Source organism: Fukomys damarensis, unplaced genomic scaffold, assembly GCF_012274545.1.
Source record: "Fukomys damarensis isolate Sample0158 unplaced genomic scaffold, DMR_v1.0_HiC HiC_scaffold_30, whole genome shotgun sequence".
In the NCBI taxonomy this organism is placed as follows: domain Eukaryota; kingdom Metazoa; phylum Chordata; class Mammalia; order Rodentia; family Bathyergidae; genus Fukomys; species Fukomys damarensis.
This window is the reverse complement of record NW_022900942.1, coordinates 67,536,970-67,556,940: the sequence shown is the minus strand read 5'-3', so window position 1 is coordinate 67,556,940 and position 19,971 is coordinate 67,536,970. Positions and strand designations below refer to the sequence as shown.

General features: G+C 45.3%; 1 protein-coding gene across 1 annotated transcript in view; it reads right to left on the bottom strand.

Annotated features, from left to right (window-relative positions):
- Positions 1–314: 314 nt before the first annotated feature.
- The window catches only part of Napg (NSF attachment protein gamma), a 20,020-nt gene continuing 363 nt past the window's right edge, over positions 315–19,971 (bottom strand). The window contains exons 2-12 of the mRNA XM_010639032.3: positions 16,518–16,585; positions 14,842–14,926; positions 14,095–14,112; positions 13,031–13,061; positions 9,753–9,862; positions 9,583–9,649; positions 9,244–9,314; positions 5,363–5,441; positions 4,219–4,298; positions 3,714–3,843; positions 315–2,448 (exon numbers count right to left, since the gene is read on the bottom strand). Of these exons, the coding sequence (XP_010637334.1) occupies positions 2,305–2,448; positions 3,714–3,843; positions 4,219–4,298; positions 5,363–5,441; positions 9,244–9,314; positions 9,583–9,649; positions 9,753–9,862; positions 13,031–13,061; positions 14,095–14,112; positions 14,842–14,926; positions 16,518–16,585 (883 nt within the window). The 3' untranslated portion in view covers positions 315–2,304. The remainder of the gene's footprint in view (positions 2,449–3,713; positions 3,844–4,218; positions 4,299–5,362; positions 5,442–9,243; positions 9,315–9,582; positions 9,650–9,752; positions 9,863–13,030; positions 13,062–14,094; positions 14,113–14,841; positions 14,927–16,517; positions 16,586–19,971) is intronic.

The following is a 19,971-nucleotide window of genomic DNA, read 5'->3' as shown; positions in this document are numbered from 1 at the left end:
CACAATTTTACCTCCCTTAGCCCAGTGAAAAGCTACTCTTTTGGAAGGTGTATTAGTACATCTCACTAGGTAGTGGGTTTTACAGCAGTATAACAGTAACTGAATGACTGATATTTGAAAGAGCTCAAAAGTTTAACTCTCAAAAGATCTGATTCCCAAAGTCAGAGCAGAAAATACAACTGAAGAGAAAAAAAAATACTGTTCTTATAAAATATAGTTGAGATCACAGAATTGAGTCCTTAAAAAAAGGGAAATGAATAAGCAAACGAAATAAAGACCATATTTATTTAGTTTCAGGTTTTATTTTCATAATTATCTTCCTATAGAAGCAATAATCTGTATTTATGTAGTAACACATTTAATGTCAAAGAGCTGGAAAAAATAGGACTAGAGCAGATTCCATACACAAACACCATACTCTGCATATGTACAAATAGTTCAATATATTAAATATATGTGTATACTACTTACTATATAGAACACTGATACTAGATTCTGAGCATATTCATGCGGAACTTCATTTTGGTAAAGTGAAGACACAAGTTCTGGAAAACAACTATTCTTGTTGTAAACATCGTTTTCTGACTATGTTCTCAGGATGAGACTCACACAGATGGAAAAATAAAATGTGTAGGTGTGGAACAAAAGCTCTTCACAGACATCACAGAGGACGACCCTCACATGGAGGGGCTCTCTGGAAGCTGGCACTTCCAACCTGAAGGTGCAGGGTGGGACAGGGCTGTCCCGTGGCTCAAAAGTCAGCAGCACGCTGCTTCATGATGCCCGGGATCATTCCCATTTTCAGTGTGTAAGACTAAGTGCTCCCGGCCCCACAGGCTGTACCGAGGAGCATGCTGGGTAGACATCTGTGAGCACTGCCAATCTGCCCACACAGATTACTAGTTTGCTCAAAGGAACCTTAGCAGGAGATTCCAGAAGTTTCTGCCTGGACCTAAGGGTACATGCAGCAGCGATGAAATTTTAGAAAGCTTAACTTATCCTTAAATAAAAATGTCTAAATACAGTCATATTCAGACTGCTCACAGTCTCAACACAATGAATAAAAATGAGCTGCCACCTGCTGAACTGTGCAGGTGACTTCAGGGGAAGCACAGGCTTCAGTAGCTAGCATTTGCAGGAACCCGGCCACTGGGAGACAGGTGCTTCCTCTGAGCAGAGCTGTGGCTGGGGTCACCAGTGCCCTCTTCTGATTGTTTCAGGAAGCCCAGTGAAACAAAGCAGGCTGTAGGGGAAGACTCTAAAGGGACCCAGATGGGACTGAGTGGAGAGAGAACCACCCTGGGGACAGGACGTGCAGGGCACATTGCTGCTGTCCTAGCCTCCTTTCAGACAACAGGCAACAAGGCAGGTCTAAACCACACAGGATGCAAAAGGAATGCTTCAAAAATAACGTCAGGAAACCACTAAGTATGAGGATGCTGGCAGCCCAGGCTTTTACACGTGTCTCTCAAAAACAACTCTCCCTTGTTAGCCAAACCTTTGGAGTATGCTACTCTCCCTGTTCAGTAATAGTCCAACCGCAACAACAGGCGAACCAGAAGGAGAAACACAGGTGTTAAGATGATGGAACGCAACTCCCTTCTCTGAACGTGTGCAGGACGCTGGCTTCTGGGTGCTCAGGACCTGAGGTCTCCAGAGGGTCAGCGCACCTTTGTAGTGCAAGAATCCCCCACACTGCACAGAATACTGGAAACAGCAGAGCCGTCTTCACAGAACACCTCCAAGTTTTTATAAAGTCACATATAAAAGCTTGGGCTTAACACCCTAAGTCTCAAAACTGCTTTGTCTGAATCTCATCTCTGAAAGGATTTAAAATTTAAATGCCTCTAGTATCGTGGGGAATAAACTTCCTTTTCAAAACAAAATAACGTTTTAATATAATAATTCTCTTACCTGTAAACATAGCTTTTAGCAGCATTAAATACAAAAAAACAATACTCTAATAATAAATTACAGGAACACCAGAGAAGAAGAGTACCAATGTGTCTGGCCCTTTGTTTACCATACGATTTGTCTAGAATTTGGCTTGCAAACTTTAAAATCAAGTGGATTAAAATGACAATACATTCTCTGCTCATTCCTGTTCTTACAATGGAAAAGAAAATGCATCACAGTAGTAGATACAATGGCAGATTGGGGGAAATGGTAACTAAGAATCATTTTTATTAGTATTCAAAATCATGACCTCAAGAAGTAGAGAACTTTTAATGAGTCCCAGGTCCATGAAAATGGTTATGTCAAAATTTCCCTTCCTCTTTTCCTTTTCTTCTTGTAAGCAAAATACTAGCACAGTCCTCCTGAGTATTCATCTTCCTCCTCCTCCTCGGGGGCCGCAGTGGCCACGCCGCCCGGCTTGGCCTGGGGAGCTGCTGGTGACTTCTTGATCCCTCCTCCCGGCACTACCAAGCTGAGGCCCAGTTTGGCGTACTGTCAACGACAGGGAAGAGAGGCTCGTGAGCTCGGCAACTGGACCCCCTGACAATGCGACTTCTGCATATGGAGCCACCAAGCTCAGCTCAGCTGCACGGCCTGTCAGGACAGGACAGGCTGAGAACAGAAGTGAGTGACACAGGACACGCCTCTGTGAGAGTTCAGTGTAAAACGACAGCCTCACCCTCCGCCCTGCGAGGGAAAACAGTGACGTGCCGGGAAAACACACGACGTGCAGGCACACAGCTGTGACACACAAGTAGTGCACACTCGGGACCCGAGGTGACGCAGATACACTACCACACTTCTGGCCCCGGGGAGAAAAGAATGGCTGAGTGAATCAGAGAAGTGAGGGGCAAGTCTTAAAAAATGGAAACCGATTTACAAAAGCAGGCCTAAGAATTCATGTTGGAGAGCATTTCTCTGCACGCATCACCATGACAAGCGGACGGCCCGCAGCTGACCTGGGCCTATGGGGGACTCTACGCCGCTGCTCGCCAATCCCGAGAAAAGGAGGTGGGAGAGAAGCCAGGGCCACTCCACGACTGTGCGGGGCGTCCTGTGAGGCCCTTTCTCACCCTGACTGGAGGGCCCTTTGTGACGCCCAGTGTGACGATGCCAGCAGCTCCCCACTGCCACAGGTGACATGAGTCACCTGGGCTTGAGGACCGGCAAGAGCAGGTGCCCTGTGAGCAGCACAGCACAGGCCTGCTGAGCTGCTGGGACCACACCATGGGCCTCTTTCAGACAAGATGCCCGAAAAAAAGCAACTGATTAACTAAATGCCTTCAGAGGAAACAGACCGCAGGCGATGCTGAGAGGATAAATTCAAAAGTATGCCAGTCAGCCAGGTGTGGTGGTGCACTCTGTGATCCCAGCACTCCGGGAGGCTGAGGCAGAGGACTGCAGCGTTCAAGCCCAGCCTGGGAAACTCAGTGTGAGACCCTGCCTCAAAATAAAAAATACGATAGGACTAGGGACATAGCTAGTGGCAAAGCCCTGGGTTTAATGTCCGGTATTACAAAATAAGTAAATCAATTTAAAAAATAGAATGTGCTATGGTAAATGCAGCTAATGAGTCAGGAAAGGGCAGCGGCATTATGGGGTCAACGTCCAGGCTTCCTCCGCTTTGGAGGAACTCAATGGAATCGCCTGGCTCTCTCTGAGTTAGTTCGAGGTGAAAAGCTGAGGCAGAAAAATCTCTCAAATCACAGGGAGCCCCTCGCCAAGCGGAAGGCAGAGCGCCCTCCCGGGGCACTCACGTCGTTGTCCATGTACTTGAAGAGGGGCGAGCTGCAGACCTCCGACACCTGGTCTTGGTCCTGCTGGTCGTAGCCCTCGAGGAGCTGCTCCAGTGCGGCACAGTCCTCACTGCCGCTGAAGCCCGGGATGCTGCAGAGACAAAGCACACACTTCTGTCCCCTCTCCCCACAGAACGCCTCTGCCCTGGGACGGAGCCACAGCGAGGGGCCGGGGCGCTGCTCAACACCCTGGGGTGCACGGCACCACAAAGGCCTCGTCTAGCCCCAGAGCCAACAGGATGGGTCCCCCGCACAGGACGCCCTCCTGTCACCGTCACGCAGCGCATGTGGGAGCTGTGTCTTTCCCTGCACTTTATTCCTTAGAAAGCAAACATATGGAATGATGAAAGTCACTCGCCCCCACGGAAACCCCAGAGAAAACAACTACACTGAAACGGCAGTCAAGGACCCCTATCCTAGTGTGACAGCCAGAGACCGTCCGAGCGGCAGCCTTGGTGGCACTCACCTGTAGCTCTCCCTGACGCACCTCTCCGCAGCCACATAGTCATTTCTGTGCAGATGAACCAAGACCTGAGCAATGGTTTTCTAAAACAAAAGAGAGGATCAGGTCCACATGGACAGCTAGCACATAAAGCCATCCTCCGGGCAACGTCTACAACAACTGCAATTCAACTTTCAGTCTGGGTTTGTATAGAGGTTTATAAATTCTGCAGTAAATCCCAAAGACGCCCGAGAGAAAACATTCTTGAGAGAACTCCTCCAACCCCAGGGACCTGGCGCTGAAACCTGAGGGCCACACTGGAACCACAGAGCCTCAGAAGACCTCACGTCTTACAGAGAATTTCCATCAAGCATCTGTACAATCTTGAAAAGAGAAAAGTTGGGAGGGACCCCATAACTCTTGTAATTCACAAGGCACTAGGAAAGTGTGCATGAACGCTTCAGCAGGGACAGCAAAGTTACAAGAGCAGGGCACATTCCAAATCTTACTGGCAGCACAGGGCCCCAGTCTGCCTTTGTTCTCAGAACGCAGCTCTCCTGCTCTGGGTCCCCCACTCCCACCGCAGCCAGGACCCCTGCAGGTCTCACACCTTGGGGCAGGGCTGGCGAACCATGGCTCACAGCTGCAGCCGGCTGCCCCTGTCTCTGACAGCTTCAATGGCTTGTGCCATCACGGCCTGGGAAGCCCCTCTCTCTCTCTGCTGCAGGTCTCCTCCTGCTGTCCTGGCTCTCACACAGGTGTCTGGATCCCCCACACCAGCACTCAAACTCGGAGCCACGCCAAAGAGCAGAGGACAGCGGAGGCAGTGCCCCGGATGCTGGAAGGAAGCTGTGTGGCCGGTGCTGCTCAGGCTTCCTGGGTGACGCAGGACACAGGGACCAGAGACTCGCTCTCTGTCTGGCCTGTGCCCACGCACTCACTGCCCCACGGGCTGCCCGCTTGTGCTCCCTTTACAGAGTGTGGGTCGTTGCTTTCTATCTTCTCCTCGTAGTTTTAATTCTCATCAGCAAGACAGACCAGGCAGCGATGGCTTATTCTGTCTTGGTAGAGTGTTATTTTACAAATACCCACAGGATCCCTGGTTAGGCATTTATGCCAATGTGAAAAATTATCCAATGTAAAACCAAAAATGAGCACTTTCAAATACCTTATAACAAGTCGGGTAATTCTCGATTTCCTTATAAATGTTTTTTTCTTTCTGAATAGAGAGTGCTGCCTCATCAAACCTGAAAGCAAAACAAAGAAATGTAAACAAGGCAGGTCTGTGTGAGGTCCCTTTGGAAGGTGCCTGACATCATAGACTTCAGAGAAACAAAGAGAACCACTGCTTACCAACTGCGGCATAACGTAGGCTCCCATCTGCCCTGCTCCACGCTTGGCATGAGGCTGGCACAGGGCACAGGAATGCACGGTGCCAAGGCCCACGCATCCATGAGCACCTAACAAACCCAACAGCCCTGATTCCAGCACCCCAGGCTTCCCTCCAGGGACAGAGGCTCCAGGCACTCTAGAGCACCCTCTACCGGCATCCTTGCGGTCCAAAGGTCAATGTGATGCACTCCAGAAGGTCAACCTGCAAGTGGGGTGTGGCAGTGGTATTCCAAGACTGCCCCCAGATTCTCATGCTCAGACCCGTGTAAACACTCCCCTGGGGCGGGCTTGCCCTCTGAACAGGGTGGGGCTCTCTCTGGGGTTCAGGGCTCATGGGGGACTGAGGGGACAGCCGGTGAGGTCTGTCTGCAGGGCCTGACCCCCTGCAGTTTGGGTCACAGCAAACGACCTTGCAGGGCACAGGCTGAGGAACTGAGGCACCGCTGGCTGAGAATGGTTCCAGGCTGACAGCCGTGAGAAACCAGGGAACTCTGTTCACAACCGCAGGGAACACATTCTACCAACACCCAGCGAGCCTCAGGCACCATCACACAGCCCATCCAGCCCACACTCTGGCCTCATCCCGGCGAGGCCAGAACAGCCCAGACTTGTGGCCCGCAGAACTGTGAGGTAACTCAAGATGCTGAGTTTCTGGTAATTTGTCCATGCAAACAGAAAATGAATGCACGGGGTCCCATGGGTGTCTGTATCACTTGTGACACGAGCATGAGCTTATCACAGATCCTGTATAATAAAATAAAACACAGCAGAGATGTCCTGTGCCATAATGTCCAAATTCACTCCAGTAGGAATAGTACTGCAAATTCTCAACACATTCATCTACGAGACTATGTTCTTCAACATGAATTATTTATGTCACTGTCATAAAAACAGCATCTCCATGTGCTTATAACAACCCAGCAAAGAACCAAAAGAAACACTGTGTGTTTATGAGCCTGGAGTCAAAAAAGTCTATCAACTTTGCTAAAGTCCACGGACCTGGCATAAGAAGCGATCCATCTCTGAAGGAATCCAGGAAATTATTCCAACTTACAATGAAACAGATGATCTTGACTTTCCCATCAAGTCATTCTCAATACTCCTAACAAAATGTATCTAGTTTTGCTGCAGACTGTTTCTGTCTTCCTGTAACTGAGATTTAGGCCAAAATAGATGAACTCTAAGCCCAACCCATAGCAATTAAGACAGGCAACTGCCCAGGCTTTGTTCCTCCCCACCTCTCCATGACCCAGATGTTTCCCCAGCTCCAGCTGTTTCTCAAACTCCAGCACCTGTTTTTAGCGGCCTGCAAGGCTTCCCAGTCTTGTCAGATTCCCCGCTGTGGCTCTCATCACCATGAAATCATGGAGAGGCCTCGTCCACAGTGGATGGGACAGTTATCGCAGCAGCCCAGACAGCGCCTGTGCCGGGACAGCCGTCCTCCCTATGTTTAGGGCTTAGGGACTGTCCACTCCTGCGGGTGCTGAGCAGGAACAACCACCATGTGCCCGCCTGCTCCATCTCTCTGGGAGGCTTGGCCCTGGTCAGCTTGGGGGCAAAGGACTGGCCCGCCCCAGTGCTCCCTAAGTGAAATTCTGGGTCACTCTGAATTACGGAAAGCGTGAGGCCACAAGACACAAGGCAGACTGGCTGATGCCGCTATCCTAGGGTATACTGAAGTGTTAGGTTACTCGGATTACTACAGACCAAGTGCAGGGAGCCCTATGCCACTGGGTGTTGCTGTGGAACTTCAAACTCGCCAACCGTTACAGTTCTTTTAGGCCACCAGTGGCCTCCACTCAGATTGTCATGGATCACAGGAATAGGCCCAATTATCTCTCCAGCAGGACAAACTCTTGGTGATTTTTGTCACCCTGCACTGCTGAATCAAAGCCCTCACCATGACAGCAGGCTTTTCTTTCCTACCACACGTACCCAGGGACACTTTCCATACTCTCAAACTCCATCTTATTCCGAAGTTTACATCAACTTTTACAGTGTTATACAATTTAAAGTTATATTTCCATAAAGCTGACTTTTGTTCAAACACTACAGAAAGTTTCATTTTAAAATGGTTTTACTAAAAAGAAGTACAAAGAGGAAACAAAAAACCTAGTAAAATGAACCGAAGTAACTGCAGGACCCCCTCCCAGCACACCGAGGCCAGGCCCGCACCTGGACCCACTTGAGCCCTGGCAACAGGAGGAAAATGCCATGCTGAGCCTGATTCCAGCCATGGTCTCCATCACGGCGGCCAAAAACACATGGTAATGTCTGCAGGACAAGGGGAGCACACCCTACAGGAGGGCCAGCAGAGCTCAGCAAGCCAGGGACTCCTCGCCTGACCTCCTCTCCCCTTCGCTCCCCCACAACACAGCTTTATGTTGTCTACAGTCTGGGAAGTAGGCAGGAAAGATGTGAAGAGCATCCCAAGTGGCTGTGCTTGCCTTCCGGCCCACCCCACCACCTGCAACTCTCCCCGCTCCAGCGGGCTCCTACAGGAAGGGCTCTGGGGCTCTTTACAGAGGAGGGCACCACAGGCCAGGATGCGCCGTAAGTACAAGAGTATAGGGCACTGTCCCTGTTTCTAGGTGGGGCCGGCTCACAAGGTGGGCTCTGGGTGACACCTCACAGGTCAGCCACTGCACAGCCGAGGGACTGCTGCCACAGGCGGGTTCTGTCGGAAGCAGATGCTGAACTGAGTCTGCATTTCCAGGAATCAATGGCTACTGCAACCAACAAAGGTGATGATTCAAGACTGATTTATGAATTGAACTGTTTCATGTTTTAGTACAAAAGGCTTCATTTAAAAAGTACAACAAAATTTCTATTCCATTTAGGCCAAGAAAAACCTAAAAAGGCTTTATATAGAGTGGCAGATCTAAATGAGAACATGACAATAGTTAAGTCTAGGTTTAGTCTGTTATTTTAAACATGTTTGAATTACATTCTAGAATGTGCATTGTTAATTAAGAAAAAAACGAATGCAGTCTCAGACTGATAGATTCAGTAGTCATTTCTATTTTAATTTCTGGACAAAATAAATCTGGGGTCTTCTCTGTCACCAGAGAGCTACGTGCAAGTTTTAATTAAGATATCTGTCTTCAAACTTACAATCTCTTAAGGGTGCTTATCTTAATTACTGTATTATTGAGAACTTGGCAAGCATAATTTTATCAATGATACAAATTGTGTACTGAGCATAAGCTGAGGTAAAGCAGAAGAGACCCAATAGTCTAGCTTTCCAGTATCCCACAATTAGTGCTTTAAGTCACATATTGCAGGATAAAACGCCCCAATCAATAGCACAATTTGACTATCAAGAAACTCACTTTTCATGGGTGAGCATTAAAAACACTTGTCTTTTATCCCAATATATGTATATCCCCTCAAGAGAGAAGCATTCTAGACTAAGTAGCAAATGAAGAACAGCGTTCTCATTCATGTGCTGAGCTACATCTAGGCCAATAAAAGAACGGTGCAGACACTCGGGCCCGTGCTCAAGCACAGACCTCTGATGCTGAATTCCATGTGCCCACTCTTCTCCGTGTGGCCTGCTGCGCCTCTGGCTGATGCCAACATGATGAACAAGCTGTGCCTTATACATTTACCCATGCCCAACACAGACGGCCAGGAGCACAGCTGGGAAAGGTTTACCTGCGTCCGCGAACCAGCAGCCTGGAGGCTTTTCCTAGCAACTCAACCGCCTGCCGGAGGCGCTCCTCGTTCTGAAGGAATCAAAGGAAAGGGAGCGTTGGCTGCTTTAACGTGGCATCTTCTTACCCTTCGATAACAACTCTACAAGGAAGAAGTGGCCCTGGTCGGGGAGTGCCAGAGCTGCTAGTCCATTTCACTACTCTAACAGAAAAAAGGGAGATGGTTCAGTTGCGAGCATGGTAAAGCTTGGCAAACTACCCACTGCATTTCTGCTTTCCTGTAAGTTATCAATCTAGATGCTCTGCATAATTGAAGAAAAACAATAAGATTCCAACTTACTTCAAACACGTTAGCTGTCTGCTGATATAACTGTACAGCCTTTTCAGGATCTACATTTTCTATCAGCCTGAATTAGAAGAGAGAATTTGACTTATGTGAGAAACAGAAAACTTGTTTTAGAGGACATGAAAATCAGAAAAGCACGACTTCCTGGGGCAGCACGCACTCACTTCCCGGCGCGCTCCAGGGCCATGGCGGCCGTGTCCGGGGTGCCGTTCTCCAGGTACATCGTGCTGGCTTTCTCGATCAGCCGGACGGCCTCCGGCAGCTTCTGCATCTCCTTTGGGCAGAGCACACAGCACAGGTCAGCTTAAGAAACGCAGTTAACAACTGGAAACTCAATTATTATCTTCCTGTTTGACGGGAGCCAGTGACACATTACCTGTCACTCTACAACAGCAAACCATGCTGCGCCCTCCTCCACAGGACGCTTCCCTCCCGCACAGACGGCTCCAGCAGTTTTCTGCAGGCCATCCTCCCTTCACAGACTTCCAGAGGCTCCATGTAACAGTGAGACTGAGAAACTGCTCTGAATTATTTTTCCAAGCACTTACTGTAAACACTTACTGAGCCTACTGTGTAGGAGGCCTGTGCTGAAGGTCACACACCGGCAGCCCCAGAGCTGCATTCCACCTCTAAGTACATTCTGGTTGAATCACGTAGTATTTTAAAATCAGACACTTTCACAGAACTTTTGTTTTACAGCTTCCTTTGAAAAAGCCTTCAAAGGTTATGGTCACAGTGCTCACGGGACAGTGAGGAGGTGGGCAGAGTGGGAGTGGCCCTGTCAGGAGCGGGTGCCTCTGGGGCTGGCAGTGCTTTTCCACATCTCTTGCCCACTGCCCGACAGACACTTGTCCCCTGCACCCAGGTCCAGCAGAATCTGAAGCCCCGGCCATATCTTATTCTTGCTCTCCGAGTCTCAGATCTTTGTGTCCTAACATCTCCAAATCAAATATTTACTAAAAACTGAAAATGGAAACCATTTAAAAGCTCAAAGTTCCCAGGAGTTGTGCGGTTAAGGTTGACCTACGTGTGTGACACAAGCCACTGACATCTCGTGGGACATGGTCAAATGTGCCTGTTCAGCCTCTCACTGAGCCCACAAACACTCACACGTCTCCAGCAAAACTGCCGCTCCCATTCTCATCAGTTCTAAAACATAACTTGTTCGTCACTTAGTTATGGAGACTAACATTAAGACAGACTGAAGGACACACGAAATAAAGCTGCTACTAATTATTACTCAAGTGAAATATAGCATGTCCCTAAGCTTCGATGGAAACATTCTTTTGTGCTAGAAGCCAAAGCTCAGCAAGAGAGCCCCACATCTCTGGAGTGGCACACGTTGGAAGATATTTGGGAAAACTTTGGTCCTGGGGGTCATTTTCACTGTTATAGACTATTCCTTCCTGTAATTCACGATTCATTCGTTAAAAGTCTGCTGCGCCCTTGAACAGGAGAGCTTCGGGGATAAAAAAACAAGAACACAGGGCACACAGACCAGTGACTACAACAGAGGTGGAATGAGGATGTGTCACTGAGCCCAGGTTTAAAGATTAATGACAACTGTACACCTCCATGTGGCTTTACCAAGGAAGCCGGCGAGTGACCAGGTCCAACCTCAGTACTGATAGTTCTCAGGGTAAACGTCAGTTACCCACTTAAAAGCAGTACCACTCACTGTCAAGCACTATCTTCAGTGGCTTGTGTGCCACAGTGCCTTACTGCTCCTGTGGAGCAAACAGGACACGAAATCCCAAGTCACAAGTGACAGCACCAGAGTAGATCTGACAAGCCCCAGGCTTCCCTTGGGCCTGGCCTCCAAGCTGCCACCCTCAGCACTGCTGCACGGTAAACGAGAAGCTCTGCGGGACAGGTGGGTAGAATCAGCCCACGGAATGGACTGTGGACCTCACAGCTCGGGACTCCTGATGTCCAAAGGCATTTAAACCAAACACAAGACCGTGCAGAAAATATTTCCTTTCTTGTTTCCCCATCCATCACATTTTTCTTCACCAGAGTAAAGCCTTTTCAACCCTCAAATTAAACAGATACTTGAGCAACAGAAGAGATGCTTGAATCACCTCAGCACAGCTACTGGAATATAAACAGAGGTGGTAAGAGCTACCAATTCTAGCCCTGGGTATCCTAAAAACAGACACGAGGTGCACCGAGATTATAAAGCCACCTAGGAATTTCCTAGTTCCTGGGGAAACAGAGAGGAGATCAGAACACATTCCTGGCTTCTCTGCTGCTAGCAACCTAACCTGTGTCACCTAATGTCAACTCAGCTGCACGTTCAGCCAGAAAAGCTTTATTTTGATGGACAGAGACCAATTCATCAGAAGTATCACACTTTTAAAATTCTATTACAAATTTTAGATAATTGCTTTTTCAATAAACATACTTATGCACAAATATTTTCTATCTACTTCTTTATGACAGATCCACGAAATTGGAATTGCTACGTCAAAGGCTAGAAAAAATTTAAACTAAGTATGTTAATAGCTATTATTGACATTTTTTCTCTCCAATGTTTCTAAATGTTCCATGATGAGCATGCATTCACTGAAAAACATCAGTACGTTAAAATTATCAAAGTTACAGAGAGCTGGACATGGTGGCACTTGCCTTTAATTCCAGCCCTCAGGAGGCTAAGGATGGTGAGTTCAAGCCCAGCCTGGGCTACATAATGAGACCCTGTCTCCAAAAAACCAAAGTCAAAGGAAACAAAAACCTTACTAAAGCCTTACGAACTTTAAATAGTTCAAATAACTTGTACTACATCAGAAAGCACAAATAAAAAATTGAAAGGAAAATATTTCATTTTAATTGCCACCTGGTATACCTGGAGAGTCACAGACTTACAGGAATTATGTTCTAGCTTACCAAAGCAGGACATTAATTCCTCGCCTGCTTTTAAGAAACAGAAATGTGATACCTTTGTCAAATATTCCATTCAAGAAGAATCAAGTAAAGCAGTAATACTTGAAGTCTCTGATTCTCTTTGCTGCCAACTGCTGCTTATAAAACATGCAAAACCCAGTTTATAAACAAAAACCTCCTCTCTAGAACCCACAAACAATCAAGACACTTATGTAAAGTTTTTACTATCTTAAGATATCCTTAAGTCCTCAAATGCAGGCAAAGCTCACATGCAGCTGATTTCTTAGTGATGAACATCTGTCCTGATTTTACAACTTTGAACCTTGCTGTTCCCAATTCCCCCCAATACATTTCTCCTGAATGTCACTTTTAACATTCCCTACCTAAAGACAAAAGGACATGCCCTATGTGTCCAACCAGTGTTGTCCCAGACAGTAAATCTTAACTTAGCATCTCTTGCTTTTCTGCAAGGAAACTTTTCAAACTCTACATAAATTTTATCCCAACAACAATTCATTTGCTCACACAACAGCTGTGACATAACAAGAACATGACTGACCTTCAGCATCATGCCAGCTTGCTCATAGGCTCTGCAAAGAGAAGACCGTTTCTTCGGTGAGACTTAGTGAACTAAGGGAGTGCAGGGCTGGTGGGGAAGTGACTCCAATGAAAGTGGGTAGCCACAACATATCACCCCACATCAACTATGCTTGGTTTTGTTTTTCTGGGAAATAATGCCTCAGGAACAGCAAATGCTGAGTTAAAGAGATTTTATTTTGCAGATATAAAATTAAGGTCAAAAAGGTTAAGTGACAACTCCAAGACTAATCTGAGAAAACTAAATCTAACTTTTAAAACAAAACATTTCACAAAAGCAAGAAAAAGCCTGCTATTCTCCCACAGGTACTATTAACTAACCTAAAAGGGGATGGGAGGATTCTAACTCACTAATTTCTTCAGACTACTGAACAAAATAGTCCTGAAAATATTATGCTGAGTTTAATTTAAACACATATCTTATAATTAGTAGTGACTTAGTTTTTAAGATTCAGTAAGGACCAACGCAAATGAAAATAACTGTTATGGCTTTTATCTAGATGTCCTCCAAAGCCTCTTTTTTTCATAGGTGTGGCTTTCCCCAGGTGGCTGGAGCTACCTAGTGTGATAACTAAATCCATCCACTGATTGATTTAGCATAGTTCTGGGTGTGGATATGGGATGGCCCATTCTGGATGTGGGTGGCAACAACCAGTAGGCTTGTAGTCTGAATGGAATAAAAAAGAAAGGGAGGCTGGATGCTGCTGCTTCCTGCCTGCCACACCATGGACTGTTTCTCCTCTGTAATGACCCCTGCTGTGCCACCCTGTGTTGGAAGCAACCAACTAAGGAATGAAACCTCTACCAACTGTGAACTGAAATAAACCTTTCCTCCTTAACTTGTGGGTAACAGGTATTTTGTCCCAGAAAAAGGAAAGTAACTAAGACAATCACAATTTTATTTACATTAATACAAAATAATTTGTTATGTACAAATTCATAACTTGGAAAAACTTCCACAGCCTATAATAGCAACTTTTAAAACATAATCTGCAAATAAAGAAAAACATGGAGAGTGCTACTTACTTGGCAGCATGAAAAAGACTGAATGGATACAACAATGTCAAAATTAAGGAAATAAGAAGAAATCAATAGTTTCTAGACAGCTACTATTTAAGACAGTCAACCAAATCACTAGCCCAATTGGTCCCAAAAGACAAATTCTACAAATAGTTTAAAAATAAATAATACTTCAATGCCTGCTAAAGTCTCTTAAGACCACAAAAATTCACAAAACATCACATAGAGTTAGGCTCTTTTTACCATGTATTAATCTGACCAGTTTTACTAAAATGCAAGATTGTTATGACTATAATTTGCAAGTAAGGCAAAACAAACACTTTGAATTGATAAGTTTTAAGATACCTTAGGAAAAATTTTTAAACTTCTTAGAAATCTTATTCTAAGGAAGACTCTACTTTAAAAATGTATGTTAAAAAACGTATGTAAGCTTATACATTCTCGATATGTGTGCTACAATGTCATTCTTTAGCAGGTATCCCTTCACCTCAAGTAAAACCATTGTCAAGCAAAATTGGCAACTATCTCAAATGCAGCTCTGTAAACCACTGTGGACCTCATGATCAAACATCACTACAGATGTTCCTTACAGCTTAAAAATACATCATTTTTATAACCATTCTCTAATTTAAAATTATTTTACCTCACATGCAGCAAATAATAACAGAACTTTATAATAAGAAAATTTTACAATACGAGAACTTTCTGTCAGTTATCTATTTGCTTAAAATTTTTAAAGGTCGAAAAAGATACGCCCTATTATTTTCATGGGCCACAGCTTCCCTCAGGCAGGCATCTTTTGCTTGTTCAAACTGTTTGGCATTTTTAAAAGCAACAGCTGAAACAAAACAACAACAAAATAAATATATCCATTTACATATACAGACTTCCTGCTTCTATCATTAAAAAATCTCAAATGAACCATTTCTGAAATCTACATTTTATATGACGTATCACAGAGCATACTAGCAATTTCAAGTACCTAGGAAGTTTCACAGAACTATATTTTTTTTCCTAAAGAAATTCCCTTACAAGTTCTCTGATTATCAGTATTTCAGAAGAATTTTCAACTTTTTGCTGTTGTTGTTTGTTTTGTTTTGTTTTTTGACCACTGGCAATGCAGCAGCGCTACTTCTACTCAAAACCAAGAATTCCCTGCTCCCCCAAGTATCAGGCAGGGCCTTCAGCCACAAAAGATAGCAGCTCACTTCAGCAGCTCTGCATTTCACCACAGAAATTGTGCTTCTGTTGTAGCTCATTAAATTATTGAGAAACTGAAGACCAATATATACTTAATTTTACAATAAACTCTTCCTCTTGACAGGTTTCAAATAAATGTCTAGCAACGCATCTCTTAAAAAACAAAGCTTCTACTGGATAAAGATGTGATTTTTCTATAAAATGGAATACTACTCAGCCATAAAGAATAAGAAATTAGATTCATTCATAGGAAAATGGAAACATATTGAGGATATACTCCTAAGTGAAATATATAAGTCACACATGTGTAAATACCGAAGTTTCTCTGCTGTGAAAAAACTATAGTAGTACATAAGATCCTAATGGAATAACTGACATTGTGAAATGGGAAGAAAAGGGCTAAAGGTGTAGGGAAGTGGAAGGGTAGGGGAAAGGTAATAAGGGAAAAGAAAAAAATATGAGAAAATGGAAATAAAATGTTTGTAAATGGGGAGGAGAGGAGGGGGTGAAGGGAAGGCAGGGACAAGGGGAAAAAATGAGAACCAAGACCTGTCATGTAAAGGGACAATATCTCAATAATGAATGTAACTGTACTGTAGACCTAAAATGTACTAATAAAGGCAATTAAACAACCAAACAAACAAACAAACAAAGCTTCTGCTAGGCATGGTGGTAACACCTGTAAATCCCTGCATCTGAGAGACTGAGGCAGGATTGCTGTGAGTTCGAGGCCAGCCTCAGCTACATAGTAAGACTCTGGCTCAAAATAAATAAATAAATTTTTTAAAAAATTGACAAAAGTGGAAATGTGAGGCTGGGAGTCTAGGGTTGTAGCTCAGTGGGAGAGAGGGCCCTGGATTCCATTCCCAGTACTGCCAAAAAACTAAAAACAAACAGCTAGAGTTATCCCTAAAAAAGACATCTTACTTTTCAGAGACTAAAGTACATTGCCAGGAGTTTAAAAAGTGTCATCATTAAAGCAAAAAACAATGAGGAGGGGCCCCAGGATACAATCTTACAAACTCTGGGTACCTAAGAGACCGCATTTCCAGCTCTACCCTACACCTCTGAAAAAACTGCAGAAGCTTAAGCAGCTGCTCTCTTTTGCTTTTTAACTATTAAAAGCCTTGTAGGAAACATTAAGTGAAAGCATTCTGATGACTCCAAGCTATCAGACTGTCCTAGGGTTACACACTGCAACAACAGGGTTATAAAAGGGTCACAAATACCTGCTTTTCCATATTCCGAAGCGGCACTGTCATAGTCTGGCTTCCATTTTAAAAAACCAGTTTTTAGGCTAGAATGAAAGAAAGATACATTAACAGAAGTGACCAACTACATTTGCAGGTGGGAACCCTGCTTATGACTGTGTATGCCGTTAAAATGTTTTTAACAAGGGAAAGCATCAGGTATAACCCTCCCTCACCTAACCCACCTCCACTCACAGTACATACAACCTCACCTGCTCCTCTCCCACAACCAGACATGGTTTGCTCACTCTAAAGTGCCTACGTCACATCCAAAGTCCCCAGATGGGCAGCTCCAGCATTACCTGGTCCCTTGCTGGAAAGGCACACAGCTGCTCCACCCCAGACCTACAGAACCAGAACTGTGGGGTAGGCGCAGCAATCCACACTTAGCAGGTCTAGAGGTGCTTAATGTTCAAGAACCTCAAAGCACAGCATCTTCACCCTAGCAGCTGAGAGGCTAGGGTATAGAGTACAGAGAAAAGAAGGAATCATCAGCATATGCTATGCGGAAGGCACAGAGAGGAGCCCCTGGAGAGACTACAGAGAGGACATAAAGACAAATGTTCAGAGGAATAACACAGGGACTTGGTCCAAAGCTGAGAATTAGCTGCAGTAAACAAGGATAAACAAAGGATAGCGTAGAAACCAAGAGAAACTTCCCTCCATATCACCATGGCCTTTAGATGCAAAATCAAAGGACAATCAATTTGGCCTTTTTTGTGATGTTTTACATTTTTATTTTAGAGTAATACCAGATTCATAGTGTAACACAGTGGCCGTCAAACTTGGGTGTGCAAAAGAATTGCTGAACATTATTTTAAATTCTAAACTTCAGTTCAAGGAAAGAAAGCCTGCTTACATATAACACTGTTACTAGATTATTATGAATTGGGAAAGCAACTTAGATGATAGGGGCCCTATGAAGTAAATCCTACATTTTGAGACAGCTCAACCAAGGGCCCACAGGACCTGTTAAGTAACATTCTTTACTATGAAATTAACATATTTAATATTTAACATATGTTTACATACTGTAACAATATTCAAAGTTGTAAGCAAGTTTTCAAGCTTACCAAGAATTTTATTGCTCAGAAAACTAAAATCCTTAAAATTCCAGGATGGCTATTTTAATCCACAAAACTGAGGAAATACGCAATAAAGCAAAATTCTAATTCTCCATCTCATACCAAAACATTCATTACATTCTGCAAGTAATACAGAATTATCGAAGTCCCAGGCTAGGGATTTAGCTGTGGCGCTCCACCTGCCTTGCATACACAAGGTCCTGAGTTTGATCCCCAGTACCAGGGGGAAAAAAAAGAATTAAGTCCCACCAAGAGCAAGATACAACCATTTGTCTAATGTGCTACACCTTGAAAGAGCAAGAGATTTAAAAATATGAAAGATCATCACCACTCAACTGAGCTTCACCAATTAGGAAAAAAGAGGGCACTGTAGTTACGTTCAGTTTCACAGCTAATCTCTGGTTGTTTTGACTTTTTGTCCAAAGCCAATAAGAAAACTTCATCAATTTCCTAGGACAAAAGACATCAGCAAAACCACCATTTATCTGAGGGGATTACTGACTACACTATCATTAGAAACTAGAGAAAATTCAAATCTCCTCTCCTCAGCTCCTGGCCTATTTTTCCTGCTACCTGCTAAGCTGCTCTGCCTTCAGGACCATAAACAAAACTTTCAAACTGGAATCCAACACCTCAACGCCCCAGTCCTACCTGGAATCGTTTCCGTTCATCTGTAGTCTCTGTGTAGTATAAAGACCACTCCCTGCACTCCATCTGCTAAGTTAGAAACCTAGGAGTCAAGCTTTCACCTCCACAGCCAAAAAAAGTCATTAATACATTCACAGTGAGGCTGTAATTCATGTCTCCCTGCTGGGTGGATTTGAGCCACCAGTGGTACATACATGACCGTCCCATCACATGGTACAAGCTGCCTGATGGGACAGACATGCATAAACCTTTGGTGGTTCAAGTCAGCAGGAACGTGTTAAAATTTGTCAGCGTTATTAGATAAATGCTGCCCAGTCCTGTCCCATTATTTAGCTCAGGCCATTGTCACCTCTTCCTGAAGTCACAACCAACTAACCCGACACACAGTACTTCCGTGGGAGTCACCTTTCCCACTGTATTCCCCTCCTCCTCTCCCAGGACCTCTAAAGACAGTAACCCCACCTTCACCACACCCAAGTGCTTCTGGTCTAGCACTTAATATCTATTCCTACTCGTCTGTATACTTGCTTGCCCTCCTGTGACTGCTAAACTCTTGAGAAAAAATGACCACTTCAGGATGCCCAATACCCCAGTGGTTGGTACAGGTATGCAGCACCAACTCCTTAAACGTCTGCTTAATGAAAAAGCCACAGTTCTCTCCCCTCCCCTCCTCACAGTCCATCCTCCACAATGCTGCCCAAAAGATCCCCTGGTTATTCCATGCAGAGAAAAACTAATGCCCAGGTCCATCCAGGGTGGTCCCGCCACAGCCCAGCCCTCGCTCTTATGTTTCAGCTCTCTGCACAACATCAGACCTGTAGACACCATGCCCTGTACGCAGAACTACTCTCACAAGATGTTTCCTTTAAAAAATGATTTACTTTGGAAGTCTCGCTGGCAGAATGAACTTGTGTGTTACCAACTTTACGGTGACCTTTACTACACTTAAAACTCTCACTGTACTTTTACTTTGCTCCCACTAGACTGCTGTGATTGCCTCCTGCACTGAAAGCTCAGCGCCTGCACCTCGGCCATTAGTAGGAGGCATCAACAGCAGCAGCAGCAGCTTGAGTGCTGCACTGTCTGAGCACTGGCTCTGTCCTCTTCCAACTGTGCAGCCCTGGGCAAGTCACCGGGAGGCTTCTCTAAGCCTCTGTACCTGCAAACTGTCATGCATATCTCAGATTTTGAAACTATGTATCGAAGCACCCAACGCAGCAGGCTTTTCATTCAGCTAACTGCTGAATTAAAAAATAATCGTTGGGAATAACGTAAGCGGGGGAGGACAAAGGGGCCAAAAGATCAGAGAATTAGCTGCGTTCTACAAATATTGCTGGGCGCCTGCTGATTCCTGCACCCGGAGGAGGCAGAACATACTCCAGGGCTGAGTACAGCGTTCCTGCCCCCAGGAACAGCAGGCAGGTGGACGACAAGAGGCCACTGAGAAATCTAGAGCTCATCCAAAGCTCCCTCCTAGACACCGGTTCTCAACAAGGGCTCTGTCCTTCAGGGGACACTCCACTTTGTGGAGAGGCAAAAAGATGCAGTCGGCCTTCGGTGGTTGCACACCAGAGGTGGCTTCCGTAAACATCAGCACACGGGGCCCACCGCGGGGAACCCTCAGCTCCCGGCAGGGTGTGGGAGCGGCTCGGAGAAGCGTGGGACCCCGCAAGCCCGCCGCCGCGAAGCTCGCGAGGGCC